General features: G+C 47.3%; 5 protein-coding genes across 5 annotated transcripts; 1 reads left to right on the forward strand and 4 right to left on the reverse strand.

Moving 5' to 3' along the window:
- The first annotated feature begins 531 nt into the window (after positions 1–531).
- Positions 532–1,825, forward strand: GGS25DRAFT_442353 (uncharacterized protein). Its single transcript, XM_049258744.1, has 2 exons — positions 532–1,701; positions 1,783–1,825. Exon 1 carries the CDS (start codon positions 928–930, stop codon positions 1,606–1,608), a length of 681 nt encoding a protein of 226 aa, XP_049112844.1. The 5' UTR covers positions 532–927; the 3' UTR covers positions 1,609–1,701; positions 1,783–1,825.
- Positions 1,826–3,184: 1,359 nt separating this feature from the next.
- Positions 3,185–9,211, reverse strand: GGS25DRAFT_506255 (uncharacterized protein). The gene has a single exon (XM_049262295.1). The coding sequence runs from the start codon at positions 8,612–8,614 to the stop codon at positions 3,890–3,892; it is 4,725 nt and encodes a 1,574-aa protein (XP_049112845.1). The 5' UTR covers positions 8,615–9,211; the 3' UTR covers positions 3,185–3,889.
- A 282-nt stretch (positions 9,212–9,493) lies between these two features.
- Positions 9,494–12,516, reverse strand: GGS25DRAFT_506257 (something about silencing, SAS, complex subunit 4-domain-containing protein). Its single transcript, XM_049262296.1, has 2 exons — positions 11,291–12,516; positions 9,494–11,142 (listed from the first exon to the last, which is right to left on the reverse strand). Exons 1-2 carry the CDS (start codon positions 11,985–11,987, stop codon positions 9,971–9,973), a joined length of 1,869 nt encoding a protein of 622 aa, XP_049112846.1. The 5' UTR covers positions 11,988–12,516; the 3' UTR covers positions 9,494–9,970.
- A 3,877-nt stretch (positions 12,517–16,393) lies between these two features.
- GGS25DRAFT_534493 (glycoside hydrolase family 5 protein) lies at positions 16,394–17,824 on the reverse strand. Its single transcript, XM_049265774.1, has 3 exons — positions 17,292–17,824; positions 16,751–17,213; positions 16,394–16,602 (listed from the first exon to the last, which is right to left on the reverse strand). Exons 1-3 carry the CDS (start codon positions 17,766–17,768, stop codon positions 16,403–16,405), a joined length of 1,140 nt encoding a protein of 379 aa, XP_049112847.1. The 5' UTR covers positions 17,769–17,824; the 3' UTR covers positions 16,394–16,402.
- A 558-nt stretch (positions 17,825–18,382) lies between these two features.
- GGS25DRAFT_442474 (amino acid transporter) lies at positions 18,383–21,193 on the reverse strand. The gene is made up of 4 exons (XM_049258745.1): positions 20,561–21,193; positions 20,399–20,481; positions 19,887–20,304; positions 18,383–19,807 (listed from the first exon to the last, which is right to left on the reverse strand). Exons 1-4 carry the CDS (start codon positions 20,778–20,780, stop codon positions 18,822–18,824), a joined length of 1,707 nt encoding a protein of 568 aa, XP_049112848.1. The 5' UTR covers positions 20,781–21,193; the 3' UTR covers positions 18,383–18,821.
- Between the last annotated feature and the right edge of the window lie 2,699 nt (positions 21,194–23,892).

Here is a 23,892-nt window from a genome sequence, read left to right on the forward strand (position 1 = left end):
ACACACATGGCATGCATCCCTACTGTTATTCCTATCTACCTGCCACTTTCTGCTTCAAAAATGCAGGCCCCTTACTCACCTTTGCCACAGTCTTGCATACGTAGGATGCGTGCATGCAACCTTGAAATAGCAGGTAACTACACTAAGCATGTGGGTATTTCCAAGTCTAATTTATTAACCTACTGTGTCTTTCTAAACAGAACGAGAAGCTGTTTTTAGTTGATGTTACTTCGATAATGCTGAATGATTTTTATGATTACGATAGTTAGCTGTACGTAGATAGAGGGTTGCTGTCGATATGTAACCTTCAATGATTGAACCTTGAAGCTACTAGGTACTGGATGTCTCCAAACATAGCTGGTACCTTAGTAGGCAGTACGTAATCCAGAATCCACTTATAGGGCTGAATCTCCCTTCTAATCTGCCCTAACCTAATCTACACTACTACTAGGTACGTATTAACCTAACCTTAGGTATTTACCCCACAGGTAGGTACCTAGAGCTCAGAACTTAACCTGGCAAGTGCGTTAGCTTAGAGACCTGATCCCCGCAGTTCTCCGAAACGCGTAACTACAACATTTTTGAACTTTTTTCATTATTTTCCTTTTTCCAATTTCTATTGTTGATCAGCCAACCCAACATTCTCCTAATATTCTTACAAGATGGTCAATGTATAATGCTTTTATACATCATCTTGAATAGAAATTGGTGCAGAGTCTTACTACGACAATTGGTTATCATCCATCCTCCATCATTTATGATCCCCAAAGCTTCTTTATCGTCCATCGTTACTTTCAGTTCTCTCGCTCTACAACCGATCAAACATTCATACCGTATAAGCAACAAAAACAATCACCACTTACGCATGCACTGAGGAGAAAGAAGAGGAAAGCATTCACAGAAAAGCGGCGCCAATATATTGCAACAATGCTTCGTCGACCTCCAACAACCCTCACTCTCACCGCCGAAGATGTAGCCGCATATGAAGACCGGCGCTTCGCCTTACAAAATCAATCGCAGGCCCAGTCGCAAGCTGAAACCATATCGCGCGCTCCTTCGCATCCAACTCAATCACTACAGCAAACCCAGACGACTGAAATGGATACCTCCTCTTCACCAGTAACACCGTCTTCTCCACCTGCGAACGCAGAAGATGACGAAGACATGCGCGACGCCGACGCAGATGAAGCAGACACAAGCGACCCTTTCATAACAGCACCACGTCGTGCAGTCCGCGAACAACTACATGGACGGTCTCAATCTCCAGGACAGGTGCGAGCCGCATACCTGCAGCAAATGCGCGCTACGAGAAGCCAACATGCTGCCACGAACTCTACTAGCACTACTGCATCATCCACCACCACAGGTCCTTCCACCAGAATGCAGCGCATCACCGGCGCCACACAACAGCCAAGCACGGCAACTACAAGGGGCGGGGCTGGTACGAGAGCTACGAACGCAAGCAGACAAGGGAGCACCGAACCAGCCGCGCCATCGGGACCAGCAACCAGACAAATAATGACAAGGAGCAGAGAGGAAAGAATAGGAATTGCAGGACCGACCACGGGAGGTGGAGCGGGATCGGGAATAGGATCGAGAAGGCGGTAGGACCGGGCTTTTCCGCTGGGCCAGAAAGAATTACTGCGAAGGAGGAGAGAACGAGCAAGCTGTAAGCTACGTATAGGCAAACAGCAGTACAAGGTAGGTTTCGACACTAGGCTCTTTATATTTCCAAGATGCCCTCCACCCTTTGGCCAGAAATTGCTGACTTTATACTTGTAGAAAAGCTCCCTGATTTACTATCTACACGCAGCACCTCAGCTTTCGGCACAACCCTCCCTCGCTGAGGTACTTATCCACCCAAGACATATAGGCAGCACTTTCAACCCTTCCCACTACTCAGCATTGACAGCTATAATCATAACCCTACACAACGCCTCCTCCGCAACCCAGTCAGTCCACTATGGAGTACGCTGAAGCCGCCCCGGAAGTCCTACTCGGCTACATTGTTTGTCACAAATTTCACAATGGGGTGGTGGAGTCCTGTATGGGATGACTGAAGAGGATCGGAGGCTTAGCCGCTGTGTTACATAGTGGTGTAGGTTGGGAAAGATGTGGATCAGCTGCTCGCGTGCCAAGAGAAAGGGCATCGTGAGCCTGGGATTTAAAAGTGACCTACCTAGACTGGGTGCTGATAGTCTAATACACATACACAGACCCATGCGTGGTTTGATCAAGGGGATTTGAGGCTCTTGCACATATAGCTAGGTACAATACAGTCGGGGGTAATGTCAAGCTGGTTAGTACTACCTAGTGTCTCTGTCTAGGTTGGATATCAAATAAATACCTAGGTAGATCGACCTAGGAGCATACTGGATAACCTACCTACCTACCTACCTAACCTACCTTAGGTGCCTGGGCATATCTATAGAATCGATTTCTAGGTCGCTATAACTAATACATAGAAAGAACGTCCTCCCCCCCCAAAAAAACCCCTTCAACAGGAAAAATAAAATAAAAATGATTAGTGCCGTATAACTTAGTTACGCCCTGAATAGTTTCCTCTAACCTACGTGGATAACTAACCTAGGTACTTGCTTATACCTACGTTCATCTATTGTAGGTACCAAATCAAGCAATAAAGCACCTACTACTACTACTACTACTACCACCACCACTACTACTACTACTACTACTACTACTACTACTACTATAGACCTAGCTACCTAGATAGGTAAGCAAGTAAGTAAGTAAGTAAGTGGGCAGGGAATACCTAGCCCTACATACACGTAGGTAGGTAGGTAGGTACCTAGGTATTGCAACCGAGTAGTAAAAAAACCACCAGCATATTACCTACCTAGGTAGGTAGGTATAAAGAGTCCCAACCGACCGACTGGTTGATCGATCGCTGTTGAGGTTATTCCCATACATACCCATAGCCACACCCGGTACTTTTTTCCAAGGTTTTCTTGCGGCCATCCGTGAGGATTCTAGAGCATGTGAAGATATGCATGCATACATAGGTATATATACCTACCTATGTATGTATGTACGCACATAAGCACGATCTACGCATAGATGCCTAGGTAGGTAGGCTATATGTACCAAGTCAAGTCGTCATATAAAACTTAGGAGCGAACACACACACACACACACACACACACACACACACACACGCAGACGATCAAAGTTGCATTGCACTTCCCTGCATTCATTAAAAAATACTATGGGCTACCACGTTACGGAATTCGTGAAGAATAAACCGTGCTACGATTCTCCCTCACCATTTACCCTTAGTCCCTCTTTTCACCATGCACATACTTATGCACAGGGACTCATGCCACGTGCAAATTGCAACTTGAGTAGGAGGAGGATTGAATCACCAATTATTCCTCCCTCCCTCTTCCCCGCCTGGACTTTAAACGCAGTGCAGAAAACCCATTTCCCTCCTCTGCTCTTGCTTCATTCATTGATCCTCAATCCTCTCTCCTGCCACGATCCTCGAAACCGAAAACAGGAAAAGACGGGCTGAGAAATTGCCCGCCCCGTCCTCAAACCCTCCATCGAGAGGGAACTCGCAGCACATACAATAAACGAAACCTGTCCTGATAAGGATCATGATTATCATCACCTAACGCCAATGCTATGCCGTGAAATGCCATGCGACCACCGCCAAGGGGAGGGGGGAGGAAAAAAAAGAGGAGTGATAAAAGGGGTAAAGAGTATGTGGCAAAAGGTTACTACCACTGTCTGGTACTGCTTTTTCTGTATGCATAGAATTTAAGGGAGCCGAGGCAAATCAATGTGACAGTATCACGTTGAATGCCGAGTCAGGCCTTTGTTATATCCCATTGACTGGGTATCTTGTTTCAACTGGGGTTTTCATGTCCTAACCCGACGATCCTGTCGTTGATGGCTTCAACTTGATCTTCAGCTTTGTGGTTGTCTTAGGTGCCGAAGGGGGCGCTGAAGTTGGTGCCGGCTGCTTTGAGGGCGTGGGGCTATTAGCCGGTGCTGCCGACGGAAGGGGTTTACGTGAGCCTGGAAGAGGCTTTCGTTGCTTCCCATCGTTGGCATTCGATTGTGACGGCTGGGATGGAGTCTGGGAAACGCCAGGGGTCAAATTTTGGGACGACGTCGTGGATGTCATGTCCCGGGCAGATTCCGAAATCTTGGGAGTATGTAAGGACGGGTTTGCCGATGGGAGGGGACTGCGGAAACCTGGCTTTTCATCGGTTCGGCGATGCTTGGGAGTGGCTCGAATCGAGCTTGCTTGGACCGTGCTGTTTTCTTGTCGTCGCAACTTATGCCAGGACTTGAATTTCGTTGTGACCAATAAACTCCGAGGCCTTCGCCGTGCCTGAAGTCCCTCGAGCTCCCCTCTAGGAATTTTAGAAGTGTCAAGCTTGATCACCTTCGACGGTTTCCGACTCTCGCTTCCGACTCTTGCTCGCTTCAGTGACTTTTTTGAAGGTGTCGCATTGCTGTTCCCACTTGGTTTGGGAGACGCCTTACTTGCTTCGGGCCGCGCTATGTCAACCTTGGGTCGTGCTGCCTCGGCCTTGGGTCGTACGGGGGCCTGAACAGATATACTATCTCTCTGAGCTGTGCTTATCTTCGACTTATCTCGAGCACCCGATGGAGTAGCCTCTCGAGCTTTGGGAGCCGAGACGGATGACTTCGTCTTCTGTTTCGAAGTCATTTCCTCCCTCGCCTCCTCTGTAGACTGCTTTTTAGCCGGGATAGTCACCTTTCCCTTGGGCGTAGGCAGCAGCGAAGATCCCACTGAAGTAGTCTTAGGCCCGGAGCTCTGAGAAGATAAAGTTTCTGAAGATATAGTAGACTTAGTACTGGAGCTTGCATTTCTATTCACGTTCAAAAGAATAGTCCGTTTTGGCTCTGGCTTCTGGGGTGACTCATATGCCTTGCGCGGCTTTATTCTGAGATGTCGTTTGAATTTGACATTGCATTTGTTACGGCCTCTCTCGCCACGCTCAATGGTCCAGTAGGTAGGGTAATCAAAAGTCAGCACCAGGGATTGCTCTTCTTTGAACAATATTGAGCAAAGCTCAAGGAAGTTGATGCGTTCTGTCACGGTTAGAACAGGCGAGTCAATTGCTTCCCAGATTGCCGCCTTGAGAACCTCATTGTCTGTCATTTCTTCCTTCAGGGCCGCAAGGGCTACAGGGAGATTCTCTTTGCGGGCTTTTGCTTTCTTCCTCGCTTCTATTACTGAGTCATCCTTCTCGACAATGAGGCCATCAACTGCTGGTTGGTTGGCTGTCTGCTGGTTTGACTGGCTACTTTCCCCAACAGCGATGCTAGCTAAGCCGCGGCAGAGGATCTTGAATAGTCTATCTCGAACGAATGCGGAATTGTCTGTGCTGATCGCGACAAGGAAGAATTTTACGAACGCCGCGTCTGTCAACCTTCCAAGTTCGACTAGTGACTCGCAAGCCTGAATACGCACAAGATCGCAAGTCGTATCTTGCAGATATTGAATAAACATGATGGGCTTGGTCGGGATGATGTTGGCCTTCATTAAACGGCAGTAGGCGTCGAGTGCAGCGACGGTGAAGCAATTCTGGTGAGAAGGATAGTACTCATCCATCCTGCGGTACCGTTCTATTTCTTCGACAGCTAGTTCGCGGAACTTCTCTGGCTCCTCATCAACGGGCTCTGCCATGATCTCATCCTCATCTACATCCCCAAATGCGAAGGACATGGACTTCTGCTGTTTGCTCTTTGTCTCGTCGGGAACAAGGCAGATAGATAGAGCCTTGATTAAACGACAGATATACGGCTGATCGGAATATACGTTGTCCGTGTTGTCATTGGATTGGAGTTGTTCGAGAATGAATGTCCGCGCTTCTTTAGGACATGTGCCATCCTCGCCACGGATGCGAGCCACAGCTTCTGGAATTACGCGTTGGACGAGATATTGACGTTTGTCCGAAAAGTCGTTCGGCAGGGGGGTATATGTTCCCGGTTGACAAAAGAAGTGCTGGAACGTTTTTAGGAGGTGCCGAAGACCAATCCAATTCACAGGGTTCTGGGCCGCGTGCCGAGGAAGCTCTTCGGCTGCCATTATACGGATTCCGAAATAGTAACGAGGATCGAGTAGGGTCCGGGTTAATATGGTGGATACAAGAGGATGAGGTCCTGTCTTGGAGAAACTTCGGTGAAGGAAGAGCATCGAGTCTTGCTGCGCAACAACGTCTCTATCTTGCTGCAGCTGTGATGCGTACATGTACGCCTGGAGATTTGTTTGTATCTCGCAAATCCATTCGAAATCAGCATCCATTCGGATCCACTCATAAGATTCCTGATCCATCCTGGCTTCCGTTTCTTCATCCCAGTCACGGAAATCCCACTCCTCCATCTCGTCGGGATGTTGCATGACATCTCCTAGATAGTATAGGTCCCTATGACCGTCGTCATTCACTCTTGTACTGCTCGCCATCATCGCCCTTTCACGTTGTCGACGATTCCGCTTGAGTCGTTTGTACTTCGTATTGTAGGGTATATCGAACTTGACAGATTTGGTAGTGTCTGGCTGAATCTCAACAATGTGTTCATAAGGCGTACCATCTGCTTCGTGAATGCGGATCGTCATGGGGCCGCTAAAACACTCCTGGAGTGCCCCAGCGTAGACAGCATGATTCTCCTCCATGACATCTCTCCAGAAGTTATCCTTCTCGAGGGCTTTGGGCTTGATAAACGCAATCTCTTGTGTCTGTCGAATTGTCATTTCAACGCATAGTCGCTTCTTATTAAAACGTTGGAAAACGTCAAATCGCGGACAGCCGGACATCACGATCCATTGATTCCAGAAATGCTCCAGCCTGGCATTTCCAGCCTTCTCGCAGGCTTTTCGAAAGGCGTCCGATCCTAAAACTTCATCGGAAGCTTGGCCAGACGTATTGGCTTTGCTGACCATACGAGATATGATCTTGGAAATTCCAGTGGAGCTAGCCGACTTGGAGAGTCGTCGGTCAAGGATAAATAAGACGAGAGGCGCCTTGAGATTCATAAAATCTGATTCAAAACTGCCGAGATATAGGTGCTCTCCGATATCTTGAAGAGATGGTCGCTTAATGTCAACCTCAACGAGTTTGTCTGCCATCGACTTCATTCTGAATCTGAATTCGTTGTTCCCGCAGAGTACTTTCATGAAGTGGTCAGTCAGAAACCAGGCAATCCCCACCACCAGCCAGATGTCTTTCTTTGTATTGGGAACAATGTTCAGTCCGAACCACTGACTTGCCAGAGAGTATACTAATGTCCGAGTAGTCTCCACCTCGGTGTCTATTATGTCTGGGGGACAGAGCAGTCGAGTGCTGCAAAGAGAGAATGCGCACAAGGGTACGGTCTCCTCGACCATGTCATCAACAAAGCAGACCTTGTAGCTCTCAAATGGGTAGCGGCCATACGTGAGCACGAAGTAGTCTATCGCTGTAACGAGGGTGCAGCACGAATTTTTGACTTCGTCAGCACGGCCTGGAAGACAATAGCCGTGTACCTTGACTGCATTGGGACCAAGTTTCGTATCGTCTTCCTCGCTGCGAAATTCAGACCATAAGTCAACGTGCTCAAAGGGGCCGACAGCGAAACCGATATGCTTTGCCGCCTTATTACGATCAATCTCAAACGTCATTGTCTTTTTGGTTTCGTCGTCCTTTCGCACCACTTCCCCCGTTAGATACCCCGAGCAGACGACAGTCATTTCGAGCATCTTGTCTTCCTCAGCTAGAGGTATGTCTATTTTTTGAGGTTCCTCCTCGCCATGGTTCCTTTTGCGTTCTATATTAGCAGCTTCAACGCTCTTAGGTTGCGGTTGCGTTACGGGTGGCTTGCGGAATGCATCGCCAAGGGTTCGGGGGCAGGTGATGGAGATTTTCCATGAATTTCGTGAACCGGGATCGTCTATGCATGGAAAGATGGAAGAGGCGGTGCCAGGCTCGACAGAGTGGCGTGTATAGACATGCGGGTATCGAATATCAACCTCATCGAACCCAACAAATTGGAAACCATCAGAAGTATTTCGTATCTTGAATGGAATTCGGACCCTATAACCACCTAGTGTTCCGTCGGGATGCAAGAGCATATCTTGCAGGTCGGATTTCTGAGAGTTACGGTTCTTCTGCAGCACTTCGTCTACACTTGGGAGCTTAACCTTAATGGATCCGTCAAGTGGCGTGCAGCATTTCAGATCGTGATCCAGCGCGGAAACTTCTTGGCGCTTATGGTGTAGTAGTGCCTGCATCCGATTCTTTCTAATAGCCCACTGGTTCCCCGTCCATTCGTAATGCTTAGGGATTTGCAGGGGATCGCAAGGATCTTGATATGAGGCTTCTACCTCACAGTTGCTAACTGTAATATGTTCCACATCGACTTCGCATTGGCGGGCGTCAATGTAAACTTCCGATATGTCTGCAATAGGGACAATGAGGATATCAGATCGACCAGAGACGCGCTTCTCGGAAAAGTCGATGTCGATCTCAACACTCTGATGAAAGACGACGTAAGATCGAGGAGGGGTATCATTCGTGGGAAGCTCAACAGGAGGAGTTTCGTCCGCCGAAGCAGAGTCTAGATCTATTATGCTAGGCATCTTCACAGGCGTGCGTATGCGAAGCCGAAGTGTTGTCGAGTATTCGTAGTCATGAGGATGAGTGGGGTTTCTGGCTGAGGTATCGTCGAGTTGCAATTGGGTAACAATCGGGGCGCGAGAAGATGATGAGATGAAGAGACCCTGAAGAATTGGGATGACTACTACTGGCGCAAGTCAATCCTGAAGGAATTTGATAATGGTGTCGGAGGGAAATGGGCAGGTAATATGTAGACTAGTGAAAAGCAGTGCTGATTGCTGGAAGATGGCTTTGCGGTCACAGCTCGCAAGACCGCGCCCAGGCAGCTCGCGACTCAGCACGCGTAAAGAACAAATAGAAGAGTGTTGTTACGCGATAGTAAGGTAGATGTGTTTTACGGTGGGTATGAAATGAGATAACCTGGGCCTGGCCCAGCACTGAATGAAAAGTTGAAAGATTTATCAGATCTTGAAGGCGGTTTGGAAGGTGAAGGTATGAAGGTGAGGATCAGCGCCAAGCTTTGCGCGCGGGTTTGAGTGTCGAAAGAGCTAAGGTCCCACCCATATATGTACACGCTACTAGGTACCTGGATACATTAGTATACCTAGTATGCACTAGGCTGGGGAAAGTACAATAGTACAATACCTGTTAGTTATGTGCAATAACTAGTAACTACATATTGTACTGTAATATGTTGGACCATTGGACCAATATAGTGCCAAGATACCTAGGGTAAAGAAAGATAGGGCACTAGCCTTGCCAGAACTTAAAACTGTAACTAACTACATATGTAGCTGCTGCTGAGCAGGTGCCGCCGGCAATTGATGAGATAATGCGCTAATCTCCTTTCAGGTGTCAGGATGTCTCGACACCTGTTCGACTTTAGTCTTTACCATTACTGAGCACAACTCTTCATGAAAGGATATTAATAGTATGCACTTATAATGTAGTTGCACATCACTCGTTGAATTTATACATTTTACCGTCAACATTTACTACAGTCACTTGCCATTATAATTGACTTTCACAATACTAACAGGAGTTTGCTATCATTTACCAAGCAAAGAAACTTGCCCGTCAAGGTAAATTGTAAAAGTGTTTACTGAATTAAATATTACAGCATGAGGTTGAATGCGAGCTCATTGAGTAGGGTTTATCGAAAGTGCTAGTTCATGAATAGCTTCCAACCCGAGCAATAGAGACGTACATAACTTTGAACTTAGCTTCAAGATTACATGTATGTCCGTGTTGTACAAGATATGGATTCGAAAGCAGTCAGGGCCCGGATTCCCAAAGCTACATCATAGTTTGCAAGAATCTCTCTGTTGGCCGGGCACTTGCAACTCTGGACCGCAGTACAGTAAAGAGATCGAACCAAATCAGTGTTGACGTTGGCGTCTCTCTCGCCTCTTCTGTCTCTCATATGCTCTCAATGTTTCCGTGTCCCGGTACTCTTCAGGTAAGTCAAACTCTGCCTCCAACATATCTGGTACGGGATGGCCCCAAGCCACAACTGTTCTTCCTCTGCGCCGAGTTTTGTTGAGAGCTGCATCGCGCTGATGTTTCTTGTCGAAGAATGAGGTGAACTCCTTTTCTACCAATGGCTCAGGAGATTTCAGCGAAGGATCACCTCGAAATTTCTTGGAGCTCGAAGCGGTGTATTTCGCACGTGCTAGCGCTTCGTCATGAAGCTGTCTCGCGGATGCGTCAACATCGCTGTAATCTGGAGGGTTGCCATCGCTGACATCATCAGATATGGTATGTCCTGCTTCGGCATCAATCATATCCACATCTTCATCTCCATCATCTTCTTCTTCCTCATCCTCTTCTTCTACAACTTCTTCATCTTCATCTACTTTCTCCTCGTCCTCCTCTTCCTCTTCCTCTTCATCTTCCTCTTCTTCTTCCTCGTCCTCGTCCTCGTCCTCTTCTTCTTCTTCTAATTGGTCATCTTCTTCTTCATCTTCTTCATCTGCTTCTTCTTGCTCCGCCTCTTCCGCCAAGGCGCGTTCCCTCTCGAGCTTCCGCTTTTTTTCTTCTTGGCTCCATATGCGGAATTTCTCCAAGATCGCTTGACAACCCTTAATGAAGTGATCTCGTGCAGGCTCAAAGGTCTTTTTACGACTTTCTGTAACTCCACTAACTCCCATCGTTCTCAGCCAATCAGGACCTTGCAACTCATTGAGCAGCCGAATAATTTGGTCCTTTTCATGCTGGGCGCGACCTTTCTCTGTATTTCGAATTGATTTCTCAAGCCTTTCGGCTTTTTTGTGTGAAGGGCCGAAAAACAAATCAGGTAAAGAATCCTGAATAGGGTTCTTGTGGTACTGTGCCTCGAGAAAGGAAAAGTCGATGCGTTGTGAGTCATGTAGGTCTGAGAACAGATTGTCACCGTACGTACGCACTGTAGGTAAGTGGGGTGAGAGGCCTGAGCTGTCTGAGCTTAGCGCTGTGTTTGGCGCGGGTATTGGGGGCTGTGATAACTGGTATGCGTTATCCGAGAGGGGATTGGTATCGACAAAGACGATAGGGGTATCAAGGTTAAGGATATCTATATATATAGATATTCAATTAGTAACATAATAATAACATTTTAAGCAATAATAGAAGTAATCAGAATGCATTCAAGGCAATGGAGTTGTATGAATGTAATAGACGGTGGTACTAGATGAGATTGATGTGATGGTAAGATAACGTACGTTGCTCTTTAGGATCATTCCCGATTACTTCGTCATAATCTGGGAAATATGCCGATAATTCACTTTTGAAGCGAGTCGCCTCTTGTGACCGCAACTTGCGACCGGATGGCTCTGTTGCCGAATTGGTGTCAGCTGCATTTGGCTGCAACCTATCCAATTCATGTTTGATTCCATTAATTTCTTTTTCTTTGTGTTTTTTAATGCTTGATTCTGCTGCTGTCGCCGTCTTGGAGGGTTTTTGTCGAGTAGGAGGAACTGAAAGGGGAGGCGAGGGAGGAGAATTTGTTGATGCGACCGAGGATTCGTTCGTAGGGAGCTGTTGCGGCTTCACGGTGATGGATTTCAGGGGACCAGCAGGAGGAGCGGGTCTCGACACAATTTCAACAGTAATTCTAGTTCTTTTGGTCTTGGAAGGATCGTAATTATTGACAATAGGATCGAGTGGTCGTTTCATTCGAGGAGGACTAGGTTGTTGGAGGATGTTCTGCGAATTCCTCGTTCTAATTTGAGTCGTGATGACATGCGAAGTCGCATGTTTTGTAGCGACAATATTAGCATTCAAACCAGCATTAATAATGCCCGAATTGTCTGTCTGTTTTTGTCGTCGCTCTTCTTGTTCGTGCGGTGCGCGTCGCTGATAGCCCGAGTATTTTTGAGAGCGCTGAAGCGCTTCAGGTCGTCGCGATGAAGTAGCCATCAGTGGTAGTGATTGACATTGCGGTCGCTGGTGGTACAGGACAAAGGTTGAAATGTCGATTGTCGAATTTCGATTGTCAATTGTCGATAGTTGTTATTCAATTGCCGATATGGTAAATAGTACATAAATGTAGTATTTAACAAATGCGCATTGACAAAACAGTTGCTTGAATTTACCAAGTCGAACTTTCTCTAGGGCGTTGTTGTCATCAATTGATGAATGATTGATCATTCAGGGCTATTTTTGCAGGTGCGTCGCGCTGTGCACATCCATGGATGCGCTATTGCTGTGCCTTTACAGTGCTTGTGTTGTTCAGTAGGTATTGTACCTAAGGTACTAATAGACACTGCCAGGCAGGCATGCTTCGGTTTTGCAGATACTCACCGTATGTAAAATCATGTTAAAAAACTGTGCCGTCCAGCATTATTCACATCATGGATTGATATTGTTACCTAAGGCACGGAGTATGTACTTCATATGTATATACCTACTACAGTCTACTACATACTAGGTAGTACTTAGGTAGATATTCATTAATGCAGGGGATGCAAATAAAATGTAAATGATTCTAAAATCTTACACCGTTGACTTTATCGACATAGAAGGAAAACCAATGCTGAACTAACGTTGAACTAACGTTGAAAAAAATAGACATACTCTAAAATTCAGGTATGTATCTAGGTTACCAAATTGCCTAAGTCTGAGCAAATACCAGTTTAGTTCAACTCGTCGATGCTACATATCTTGAAAGAAGAACGGTAGGGCTGAATATCAAGAAGACTATCTAGGTATTAATTCAGGTTAGGTCATAATAGATAAGAGTCTGAACCATTAATTGTCTCTCCTTTCGTAACCTTTCAAAAGGCTCACCGTGGCGTATGCATGTACCCCTCTCTCATCGCTCTAGCTGTGGTTTTGGCTCATAGACAGGTACGGTTACATGCATACATCATTGGTGTATGCGGGGAAGAACGTTTGAGGGCTACATATGTAAGCGCAAGCACCTTTGAAGTATCAACATGATATATATAACATTATATGTAGTAGTCCGTGACTGCCCGTCCTGTCCGCATACATTGTATTTACATATTTATCTACCCTACGTGCGTGCCCGATTACCGGTCGGCTGTGTTTAGACGTGGCTGCTCTAAAATGCCAATGCAACATTGAAGGTTACTAATATTAGGTATACTTCGGTAGCCAATAGAGATTCGCCTGTACACGTTGATTATGTAGATTTTACTAGGTTAACTAGGTATCTCCTTCCTCCTCAGCCGCTTGTTACACAAATATAGGTTCTAGCGCAGTTCGATCATGTTTATGGCACTTCCATAATATGCCGTTTAACCGTTCAAGATATAGGCCATTGCGTCATTCTGATCAAAGCTTTCCGGCTGCAGTTGCTTACATAGTAGACAGACAGAGAGTCACAAACAGCATTGGTGACAGGCTGCTTAGTTAGACCCTTAGGTACAAGTACTATATACTATGTACTGTGTATGTCTGGTTCAAGGTTACACGGCACACATGTGCACTTTGCACTCTTTGGATCAAGACGGTACAAGTACAAGTATGGGATTTGGGATTGTGGCATTGTATTACATTACAATGGACACTGTTCACATTCTATTTGCAAATATATATCTACTTAGGTATTTATATGGATGTAATAAATACCGGTGCTTAGCACATCCCTTAACCTGAATTTACTCAATGTTGTCGATTTTCGACCCATCCGCCTTTCAACAGCCATGTAATGGCATCATTGACGTGGAATCCTCACATGTTTTTGCTTCAGGTTCCTTCCTTGATACTCATTCATAGGTAGACATCGTCTTTAGTGACTTAATGACTGAAAAGTGGCAATAAGATGGCCGAAAGACAGCTTGCAGATCGGACTACGACATTACCATCGCCTTCGCATAGACGATCGTCGTCAATCCCGCAAAATCCCACTTCAAACCCCGGATCTCTCCCGCTAACCCCACCATCGTCGCCCGCTCCGCCTAGGGCAACTAAACCTTCCTCCGATACTTCTACCTCACACAAGACCCACCAAGAATACCTAGACTCTTTAAAGCCACCATCTGGAGAGGAATTTAAACGACTAGCAAGCGTACAGGAAGAGAGGGAGAAAGAGCATAAGCGCCGTATCCAAGAACTACGACGCAAGGGTGTGACAACAGCTCGGCGGAGCATAGAGGCAAGACAAGATTTCATGCAAGCCAAGGCCGATGAGGAAGAACGAATAGGAAAACACCTCTCGGTATTAGGGCACAGCCTTTCATTCTCTACAACATACTCAAGGTCGCACTCTGGGCCGAATATGAATAATAAGGATGCAATGTCTACAGACAGGGGAGATGCCATGCAAACTTCTATTAGATCGAAGGCGGCCACTGTAATCCAACGGACTTATCGCGGATATCGTGTGCGCAGAGAAATACAGGGGCTAGAGCTAGACTCAAGGACTAGGTGGACACACGCCATCAGAGATGCACGGTGGAAAGATCTGAACACGCCACGCGCACGAGAGGACCGGTTGTCCAATGCCGGAGACGAAAATACGGATGGACAGAGGCGACCTAGTAGTAGCCGATCCTCCGCAAGGAGAAATTGGATCAAGGCCGCAACGATAGCTCGAAGGGCTGGTGGAGACGAGGACTCTGACCATTCAGGGGGCAGTAGTTTGCCATCCCTGAACGACGACGACTTGCAGGGGATGAGCCCGGAAAAGAGAGAAGAGGCAAAAAGAAAACGATTAAAGGCGCAGGAAAAGCGACGAAAACACGCGCAGATGATGGGGCTACAGTACTTCTTGGAAATGGTAGACCTCAAGCATCGTTATGGATCGAACCTGAGAGTATATCACGAAGAATGGAAGAAATCTGACACCCATGAGAATTTCTTTTACTGGCTAGATTACGGCGAGGGCAGACACATAGAACTACTTGCTTGTCCCAGGGAAAGGCTGGATCGTGAGCAGGTCCGATATCTAAGTCGAGAGGAAAGGCAATACTATCTGGTAAAAGTTGACGTAGAAGGTCGTCTAGTATGGGCAAAGGATGGCGTAAGAATCGACACTACAGAGAACTGGAAGGACAGTATTCACGGCGTGGTGCCACTTGACGACCCTACCCCGGCCTTCGCTCCCGACGTCGAGTCCCACGTTCAAGCTAAGCCCAGCGCGAGTTCACCTGCCCAACCACATCCTCCACATACTCACCGGGGCCCATCTTCCTCGTCATCTTCACATTCGTCTTCCTCGATGTCTTCTCGCGAGTCGGAACTAGAAGCTGCTATGGCGGCCAAATACGCGAATCCTGATTTTGACTCTGCCAAGGGTGTTAAGAAATTTCAGCATGTATCCGCTGCAACGATTTTCAATAAGCTGCTCCGGAAAACTGTGCGCAAGAACACGTGGATCTTCGTCGCTGATACGTCGTTTCGACTATACGTTGGCATCAAGAGCAGCGGCGCCTTCCAGCATAGCTCATTCTTGCAAGGGTCCCGTATCTCCGCGGCCGGGCTGATTAAGATCAAGAACGGTCGATTATCTAGCCTCTCCCCTCTCTCGGGACACTACCGACCCCCTGCCTCCAATTTTCGCGCTTTTGTACATAGTCTAGAGGATGAAGGGGTTGACATGTCACACGTCAGCATTAGCAAGAGCTATGCAGTGCTCGTGGGCTTGGAGGCCTACGTCAAGACCAAGAAGAAAGGCAAAGAGGTCATGCAGAGGCTCATGCACCAAAAGAAGAAGCTACTAGATCCAGAGGAGGCAAAGAAGATAGAGGAGGCCAAACTCGATACTAGCAAGAGCGCGGCAAAGGAAAGAAACGTCCTCGAGAAGGAGAAACAGAGGGAAGAGATTCGCCGCGTCGAAAATAAAGCTACGTTCAAGCTTTTGCAGAGGCTAGGGTTCCAGCCTAGGACACCGGCTGGGCAGCAGAAAAATGGCGATATGGAAGGTACACGCTCCGAAACGCATTAATGACATGATGACCAGGTCGGTGGGTACTAATACTAAGGGTGGTGGATTGGGTAGAACGTCATGGCTTTGCAATATAGGCTTCTGGTTGGCGTTGGCGTTCGGATGTTTCTAACGATATCCCTTCCAAGAGTTATAAATAAAACGCGGGAAAATAAACTACTAATGATGATGTGTATACGTTATACTATGAAGAATAGCAAGCATGCGAGTATATACTCTTTTATCGTCATCTTCTTTACATTGCGTATCTCATCAAGACAGACAAGACATTATGGAGTTACCTATTAGGCAAGGTGGCCCTTACACATACTTTTAGCTCAGCGATGAGCTGTCAAAGGTAGAATTGGTATAGGTACTCGTATGGACGCTTAGACGATACCTACCTACCTAAGGTTAGGAGGAGCCCCTCCCCCCTATTTACCTAAATAGCAGAAACATGATCCGTAACCAAACACGTCCACTCCGACGAGCCCGTGTATATGGTAAACCCATCGTTGTGTGTCTGCCCCGTGCTCAGCGTCGTCCCCAGCTGCCAGAACAAGTCAGCCGCCAACCCCTTGGTCGCCAGCGCCGTCTTCTGCCACTTGCCCTCGATGCCGCAGTGGTCGCTCGTCGAGCCGTCTTTGTGTTGTTTCTCCTCGTTAGTACTCCTTTTTTTTCTCTTTCCCAGGTAGTCTTTTGCGGAGGTAGATAGATAGATAGATAGGTAAGGGAAGGGTTTAAGGAAAGAAGGAAGGAAGGAAGGAAGGAAGAATGAATAGGTACGCACACTCCTCAAACAAGCACGGCTTCCCGGCCGCCGCGCACGCCGCCCCATGCGCCTGCACCCAGGGGTTCCCCCACTCGTAGCTCGTGCCCCAGGAGCTCGGGTACAGGTGGAAGGTGCCGAAGTCCAGGTCCCGGATCTTGAGATTCGCGGCGAAGTCCAGCCCTTCGCCGAACTGGTACGGGTACGAGCCGTCGTCGCCCTGCAGGCCGAACCCCTCGTCGCCGAGCGCGACCATGTGCGCCGGGTCGAGCGACTTGACGTACGCGGCGGTGGAGGTGGCCCAGGACGTGATGACGGACGTGGGGCACCCGTTGCACCGCGGCTCGTTGGCGAGCTCCCAGGCGAAGATCGCGGGCGAGGCGGAGTACCGCGTGACGACGGCGCTGATGTACGCGCGGTATTGGGTCTGTGCGGCGCTGTTGGTGTACCAGGTTGTTTGGCTGCCGCCGAAGGCGGTTACGTACTGTGATGATAGTCAGGCGGTCATGGCCATTTTATGATGGGGATATTTAGGGGGGGGGAAGGGGGGTCGAGAATTTACAGCCGGCATGCCCCCATAATCACTCCAGTTATTCACGAAATTAATAATCAACTTAATCCCCCTCTTCTCCGCGGCCGAAACCACGTAATCGAGGCGCTGCAGGCCGTTGGCGCCGGTGTTGATCGTCGACCCCTTGGCCGACAGGTACTGGAAATAGACCGTGCCGCTGCCGGGTTGTGCCGTGACGTCGTTGAAGCCCCAGACGCGCAGGATCTTGTGACCGGACTCCGCGAGCTCGTCCAGCGTCTTGTCGACGTCGGCGTTGTTCGTCAGGAAGCTGATCCAGTAGCTGTTCGTCCCCGCGAAGTACTTGGTCTCGCCGTCGATGTTGAAGAGCAAGCCGTCGGTCTTGGGGAAGTCTGCCGCGGAGGCGCTGGTTGTTGCGCCGGTGCTGCTGCTGCTGCTGGGGATCGTGCTGGCTAGCACTGCTCCGACGAGGGAGAGGAGCCCGGGTATGAGATACTTCATTTTGACCATGGGTACCTAGGTAGGTATTCTTCGAACCTATGTAGATTCCTAGCGATGGAATTGTCTTCAATACTAGGTAGCTGTAGCTAGATAGCTTGATAAAGGCAAATACGACGACCGCCCCAGGCAGGGGCGTATTTATATGTCTACGGGCATATCGAATGATTCATGCACGACACGACCCGCTGGGCTGGGCACTCGGGAAGCGAGCCATTAACTGAGCTTCGGTGTAATGGTGGTTGCTTTGATCAAGGCGGATCGTCGTGCTCCATCAATACCTAAACCCGGAGCAAAACGCGATTTTAATCCAATTGGCAATACCACCTACCCCAGCTTGCTAATCACGTACATACCTATTAATGCTCATCGCTTCTACCCACATAGTGTAACTCGACTCATATTCTCAGGTGCGATGCGACGAGAGATCGAGCGAATACCAGAGATCATCGCATGGATTCTCCACATGGCAATGTGAAGAACGGATATATCGAATGCCAGTTACTAGTAGTACACAATAGAATGTGATGGGAAATGGAAGTCTACGAATAAGTATTTTGAGAGAGGGGCTGGGTAAGTGTTTTCGTAGGTACAATACAATAAACAGGTGTAGGTATAACTATTGGGTTGTATTTATATGCACAAACCCTTGCTGTAGTTATTTAACTCAAACAGGGTCTAGACTTCTAAGGACTAGTTAAAGGAACAATGAAGCTTCCGCATAGGGAGAGTCGCTTGTCTCCCACTGGACTATGAGGCTCAGGGGTGCTTCCGCATATGGCATGCATGAAGTCGGCGCAGCCCTCCCCGAGATTCCCCATCTCTATACATGTGAATTTTGTAACTTGATTTTATAGGCTTGTTCTATTTGTAGCAAGCGAATTCTTAAAAAATTTAAAATAAAAATAATGAGTTGTCATGAGTTATCCGAGCCATGACGAACTTCTATGAGGTATCATATTATTCCTTTCCTGGAACTGGGCTGGCTCAACTCAGCCCCTGAAGAAGAAAGTCCCATGACCAACATCTTCAGCTTGTAACTTTTGCTTCTTATCCTTCCCCAGATTATTTACTTTTTTTCTCTCCGTTTCTATTTTCTATCGGCGCAGCAGCCGCCTCTGGGCGGACTCCGTTGTGTACGACTGTATCATCGTGGATATACAATTGCATGACCTTAGGTCCTGGGTAATGGCGTGTTCCGTGTAGGACCCACCATAACGCCGAGAGACCAACAGTGCCGACAAGTATCACGCTGTTGTAATTCATGGCCTCGACCGTCGTGGGCATCTCATAGGCTATAATGAAGAAGTTAGCCAATGTTACTTGCGTGTGGATGAATCTAGAAGACTTACGAAAGCAGAAAAAGGTATCAAACAAGGTAATGAACAATACGGTAGTTATGTTAACTGCATATCCATATTTTCCTAGGTTGAATGGTCCAGGAGGGAAATACTTCCGGCCCGTTAACACATTTGCGGTGAAAGGAATCGCATATGACACTGTTGTCAAAACGATGAAGGATCCGGTAAGAGCCAAGAAGGCAGATGAGCTTGCAAGTGGGATTGCACCAAGAGCGGTAGCGACAACCGATACGAACAGGGTAGAGTAAACCGGGCAGCTGAGTGTCTCGTTGACTTGGCCAAAAAGGCCAGAGAACGGTACAGCATTGTCTCGAGCCAAAGCCCAATAAGTGCGGGAGTTCGTAAGGACTGTTCCGACACAACAGCATAGACTGCTGAGCAATAGGATGAGCAAGAGACAAAATGTCGCAGTATGGCTACCCGTAGCCTGTTGGTAAATGACCGCGAGTGGGTAAGTATTAATACCGCCTTGTAGTGCTGAGAGGTCGGTGATGGCATAAGATAATGCAATGGCGAAGAAAAAGGCGTAGAGGAATCCTAGCCCGATTTGCAGTGCAATGGCAATTGGCAAGTCTCTCTTTGGTCGCGGTAATTCTTCTGAGATATGGGTGACGGCATCCGGGGTGCCAATAGTAAACGCGCCGTTCAGTACGCTCAGGAAAAATGCGACGCCGCCAGACCAACCAGTTACTATAGTTAGATGCGTTAGCAATTGCAACGATCCTCGAAGGTGTTTTGGATTATATGAATCAGTAGGTGTTGTACTTACAGTTATTCTCCTCGAAAGAATTCCATACGAAATGGTTCGAAGCATGGCTTTCAGGTCGCATTGCCGAAATAACAATTATGGTAATAATACCTCCTGCAATAACGAGGAACATACCGCAGTTCTGGGTGTATGGGATAAGCCTATTCGCAAAGATAACGAATAGAGTTGCCATCCACAGAACGCCAACGTATGTGACATAGACGTGCCAGGAATCTGGGATATAGGTATCCTGATGGTATGTGGCATACATCTGGACCAAGATGTTGGCAGTGATTTGGATCAGTGCCGCCAACCCAAAAAGCCAGCCATAAAAGTTGATCCATCCTGTAAAGAAGCCAACCATTCTTCCCCATCTGGGACCAGCTGCGATAGTTGCCCAATGGTAGACACCACCAGCAGTAGGGACGGACGAGGCAAGCTGAGAGAGGGTTAACATTATTATATTCAGACTAGGGTTTAAGCGGTGTCGGTAGATCCGATAATCGAAAAGGATGGGCAAGAGATCAACATACCTCAGCTAGACTTAGACCAACGAAGGAATACCAGAAAACTGCTACCATGAGACCGAAAATCAGACCTGGAGGACCTCCACTGACTTTAGGTGGTCAAACTCGAGTTAGCATGATTACGTGGTACGAGTTTAAGGATGGGTTCGGAGTATAGATGATGCTTACGGATGGAAACCGATATGGAAGAGCCCAAGGCTACCCAAGCATTGTCGACAGTAAGCGCAATGCCGACGATTCCCCAAATGCCATATTGTCGTTTCAACTGATCTTTGTAACCAGCAGCATTAACTTCCACGCCATGATCAACTGCGGCAATGGTATCGTCGTCTAGCCCTCCAAGCTCTGGCTCTTTCTTCTCATCGAGCTCGGATGTATGCCTCGACATGTTGTCCACTTATGTACTAGGTAGGTAAGCCTAGGTAGATAGGTAGTTTTGAGGCGTGTTAGGTATAGAGGCGCGTGGCTGCCTTCAAACTTGACGATAGTAGTTCCTGGGGATATGGCATCAAGATGTAGAAGCAGGCTCTTGCCTTTCTATATATACCTACTATGTAACTAGTAGAGGGTTAGGTATGTGAAGTAACCAAGTAAGGATGGCTTTGATTACTGGTAGTAATATGTACTAGTCAAGACTCAAGGCTGCGTATAAGATTTGGGACTCATTCTTCTACAGCGAGCAGCAGCCAAGATATGTGCTCGGCGTCGTTTCCTGGCTGGGCCATGATAATGAGTCGAGAAAGGTTGGCGAGATAAGAAAAGCCACTCTTCTGTCCATCTCGATCCGCCGATTAGTAGAGCCTATCCGGGGTATGTCATCCAATCGGACGAGTACCTTGTTCGAGACTGACTTCGTCCTATGATTTCATGGATCATCCTCAATCTGTTATGTCCTGTTTCATGCTGTGGTAGCAATGTGTACTATGTATCAAAGAGATTTGAGTCGCAAGATCTCTTGTTAGTAACGACTAGTATGCTAACGCGAGTGGATGGAAGATAAGAGTTCGGAGAAACTTGGAGGAGTTAGAGGACTTTAGAGGACTTAGAAGGCTTAGGGGGGGCGTTAGGGAGGGTCAAGGAGGGCTAGGAGGGAACTTAGGGTTGCTTTACTGTAACCTGGGACAGGGAACTTGCTGGTATTGATAGGGACGGCCTTATTCTAGGTAGCGGGGAAATGAATGGGGAAATGAAACTAGGTTAGACTCGTTAGAGCATCAATTGAATGCGCGGGTGTACTTGAGGTTTGTAAAATCTGGTACGTAAACGGAGGGACCGATGGCAGATAGGTACTTTATCCCAGGTACCACCGTCGCACTACATGGTTGATAACCTGGACAATCTACACTAACATTGAAACTAGCATAGTGTGTAGGGACTACCGATGACATTAATATGTAGATTAGGTAGTTACTACTGGGCAACTGGTTATCTAACTATCCCCAGGCCCTAATGTTACGCAATCAACTTTACGATTATTATTGTTGTCAATATAAAGTTCCCACTTTATGTAAGTATTTAAACTACACTGCTGAAGATATTTACCTAATACCAGTAGTACAAGGTACCTAGGGTACCCTACGTATGTAGATACGGGAGGACCCTGGCTCCACCCCCTTACCCTACTACCGGTATTAACCACCAAAGACGGTTGTACTTTCCTATTCAAGTACAGCATAAGAATGCAACTAGAACCCTTAGCGGAACACATGTGACTCGGACAGGTACCATGTAGGTTAGGTAAGTTTCCAAGCAGATACATAGTATATATTCGGTAATGAATAGTTGGTGCATTAGTAAATCACGTACATACATCCGGGGGTTAGGGTTACTCTACCTCGATATAAAACATGATCCAAGTTACTAAGTGGGTGGCAGGTACGTCAGAAGTAAAGTGTGACGCAGTTGTGTCACCTACTAAGTAGTACTTACCTATATACACAGTTACACAGTACCTGGAGCAGTATTCAAACAAAGTTTACAGGCTTCAACTTCTAGACTTGATCCATTACTAGTATTGTACTTACCTAATGTTAATAATGCAAACACACCTTCCTACATATTACTATGTCGACGGTGCGTCTGCTGATCACTTCATGGAGAATACCGCTGCAGCAACACCATCATGCCGGCCTTAGCCGTTCCCCCAGACTTTCCCCCAGACTTTCACCGGCATACTCAATACCCATGTACTTTGTTAGAACATCATGGATACGGCATCAGTACCGCCTATAGTACTTCTATGCTGAAAACATGGAGACAGCCGGGCACCAATGGGATTCGCCCTTGTTATGTTGTGCCTCGCATGATGGTGGGTGGTATTGCATATAGAAGCTTCCTTCTGTGCAGGTCGAGCATCTCGCTTTGTAACGGGATGAATTTTAGATTCTGTCTACTAGACACAGAATGCCTACACTAATCTATTATTAGCCCATATGAACAAGACCTCCCCCAAAAACTATCCATCCTGACTACCTCTAAGAATATCTCTACCCAGGTAGGTAGGTACAGACGATATATCACAGGAACCGTAGTTGGGGTTATTTTGCCCAGCCTCCGGACGACAGGATACCTACCAGGTGTGTGATTCTTACAGGGCAGCCCGGGATCGAGAAAGTGACATCGTGAATATTACTCGAAACCAGACCCTACAAGTATACGAAGCTCTGAACGGTGTGCTTCGATGCCTAAAGGCGGGTGGCCGTGATACCGAGTTACTCTCGTTGACTAGGTCTTCTACTACCTAAAGCCTCAAGAGAACAGATAAATGAGCTTCAAGGGAGCTTCGAAGGTCTAACGGAGAAGAGGCAAATATGCATGCAACACTTAGCCGGCTAGGCACTCCGAAAGTAAGTGTCATGAAGTGGAATCTAGAAGACGCAGATCAACATTGCTGTTGTGCGGGGATCTATAACATCTCCCCAGAACCATGGAGGCTGCATACCTACATATGTAGCCAGCCGTCTTTGTTCTAGTTAGCCCCCGGGTAGACCCTTGACAGTAAGCAAGATCTCAACCCTCCTCGAGAATTACCTGATCTAGTTAAAATTAGCCAGGCCACTTCAACGATCCGCGGTTGGCTCGTCCCGCACAGGTAACAGGTACATAGTTTGTGTTGGCCCAGGAAGTCCAGCCCAATTTACCGGCTTAAAGGCTCTTTTGGGTATGGCCAAACGGTCCTGTTTGCCACAGCCACTTTTCGATATCGCCAATCCAGACGCAAGGCTGGAATTACGCTCTTTTTTTTTTTTTTTACGATGGAGGTAGGCTAGGGAAATGGTCACTGAACTATTGTTCAGCTGCTATTCTATGGGTAGGCGTTATGACGCTTCTGTGACTAACTTAATGTCTTTAACAATCTCATAAATCTCGGAATTTGAATCTAACGATCATACGATGGTAGAGACACAAAATGGGTTGATAGAGGGACTAGAAAGACGAAAAATGTCGTATACTTAGAGCTCTTTCGTATTGATGGCTCTAGCTTCTCCTGACGATATCTA

Source organism: Hypoxylon fragiforme (genome assembly GCF_022984875.1).
Source record: "Hypoxylon fragiforme strain CBS 206.31 chromosome Unknown GGS25scaffold_9, whole genome shotgun sequence".
In the NCBI taxonomy this organism is placed as follows: domain Eukaryota; kingdom Fungi; phylum Ascomycota; class Sordariomycetes; order Xylariales; family Hypoxylaceae; genus Hypoxylon; species Hypoxylon fragiforme.

Coding starts and splice junctions, on each gene's coding strand:
- GGS25DRAFT_534493 (XM_049265774.1), bottom strand. CDS start 17,768: ATGGTCAAAATGAAGTATCTCATACCCGGGCTCCTCTCCCTCGTCGGA. Junction 17,214..17,291: donor ATTATGGGGGCATGCCGGCT/GTAAATTCTCGA, acceptor CTATCATCACAG/TACGTAACCGCCTTCGGCGG. Junction 16,603..16,750: donor GCCGTGCTTGTTTGAGGAGT/GTGCGTACCTAT, acceptor AACAACACAAAG/ACGGCTCGACGAGCGACCAC.
- GGS25DRAFT_506255 (XM_049262295.1), bottom strand. CDS start 8,614: ATGCCTAGCATAATAGATCTAGACTCTGCTTCGGCGGACGAAACTCCT.
- GGS25DRAFT_506257 (XM_049262296.1), bottom strand. CDS start 11,987: ATGGCTACTTCATCGCGACGACCTGAAGCGCTTCAGCGCTCTCAAAAA. Junction 11,143..11,290: donor GAATGATCCTAAAGAGCAAC/GTACGTTATCTT, acceptor CTATATATATAG/ATATCCTTAACCTTGATACC.
- GGS25DRAFT_442353 (XM_049258744.1), top strand. CDS start 928: ATGCTTCGTCGACCTCCAACAACCCTCACTCTCACCGCCGAAGATGTA.
- GGS25DRAFT_442474 (XM_049258745.1), bottom strand. CDS start 20,780: ATGTCGAGGCATACATCCGAGCTCGATGAGAAGAAAGAGCCAGAGCTT. Junction 20,482..20,560: donor TTCCATATCGGTTTCCATCC/GTAAGCATCATC, acceptor GACCACCTAAAG/TCAGTGGAGGTCCTCCAGGT. Junction 20,305..20,398: donor TTGGTCTAAGTCTAGCTGAG/GTATGTTGATCT, acceptor ACCCTCTCTCAG/CTTGCCTCGTCCGTCCCTAC.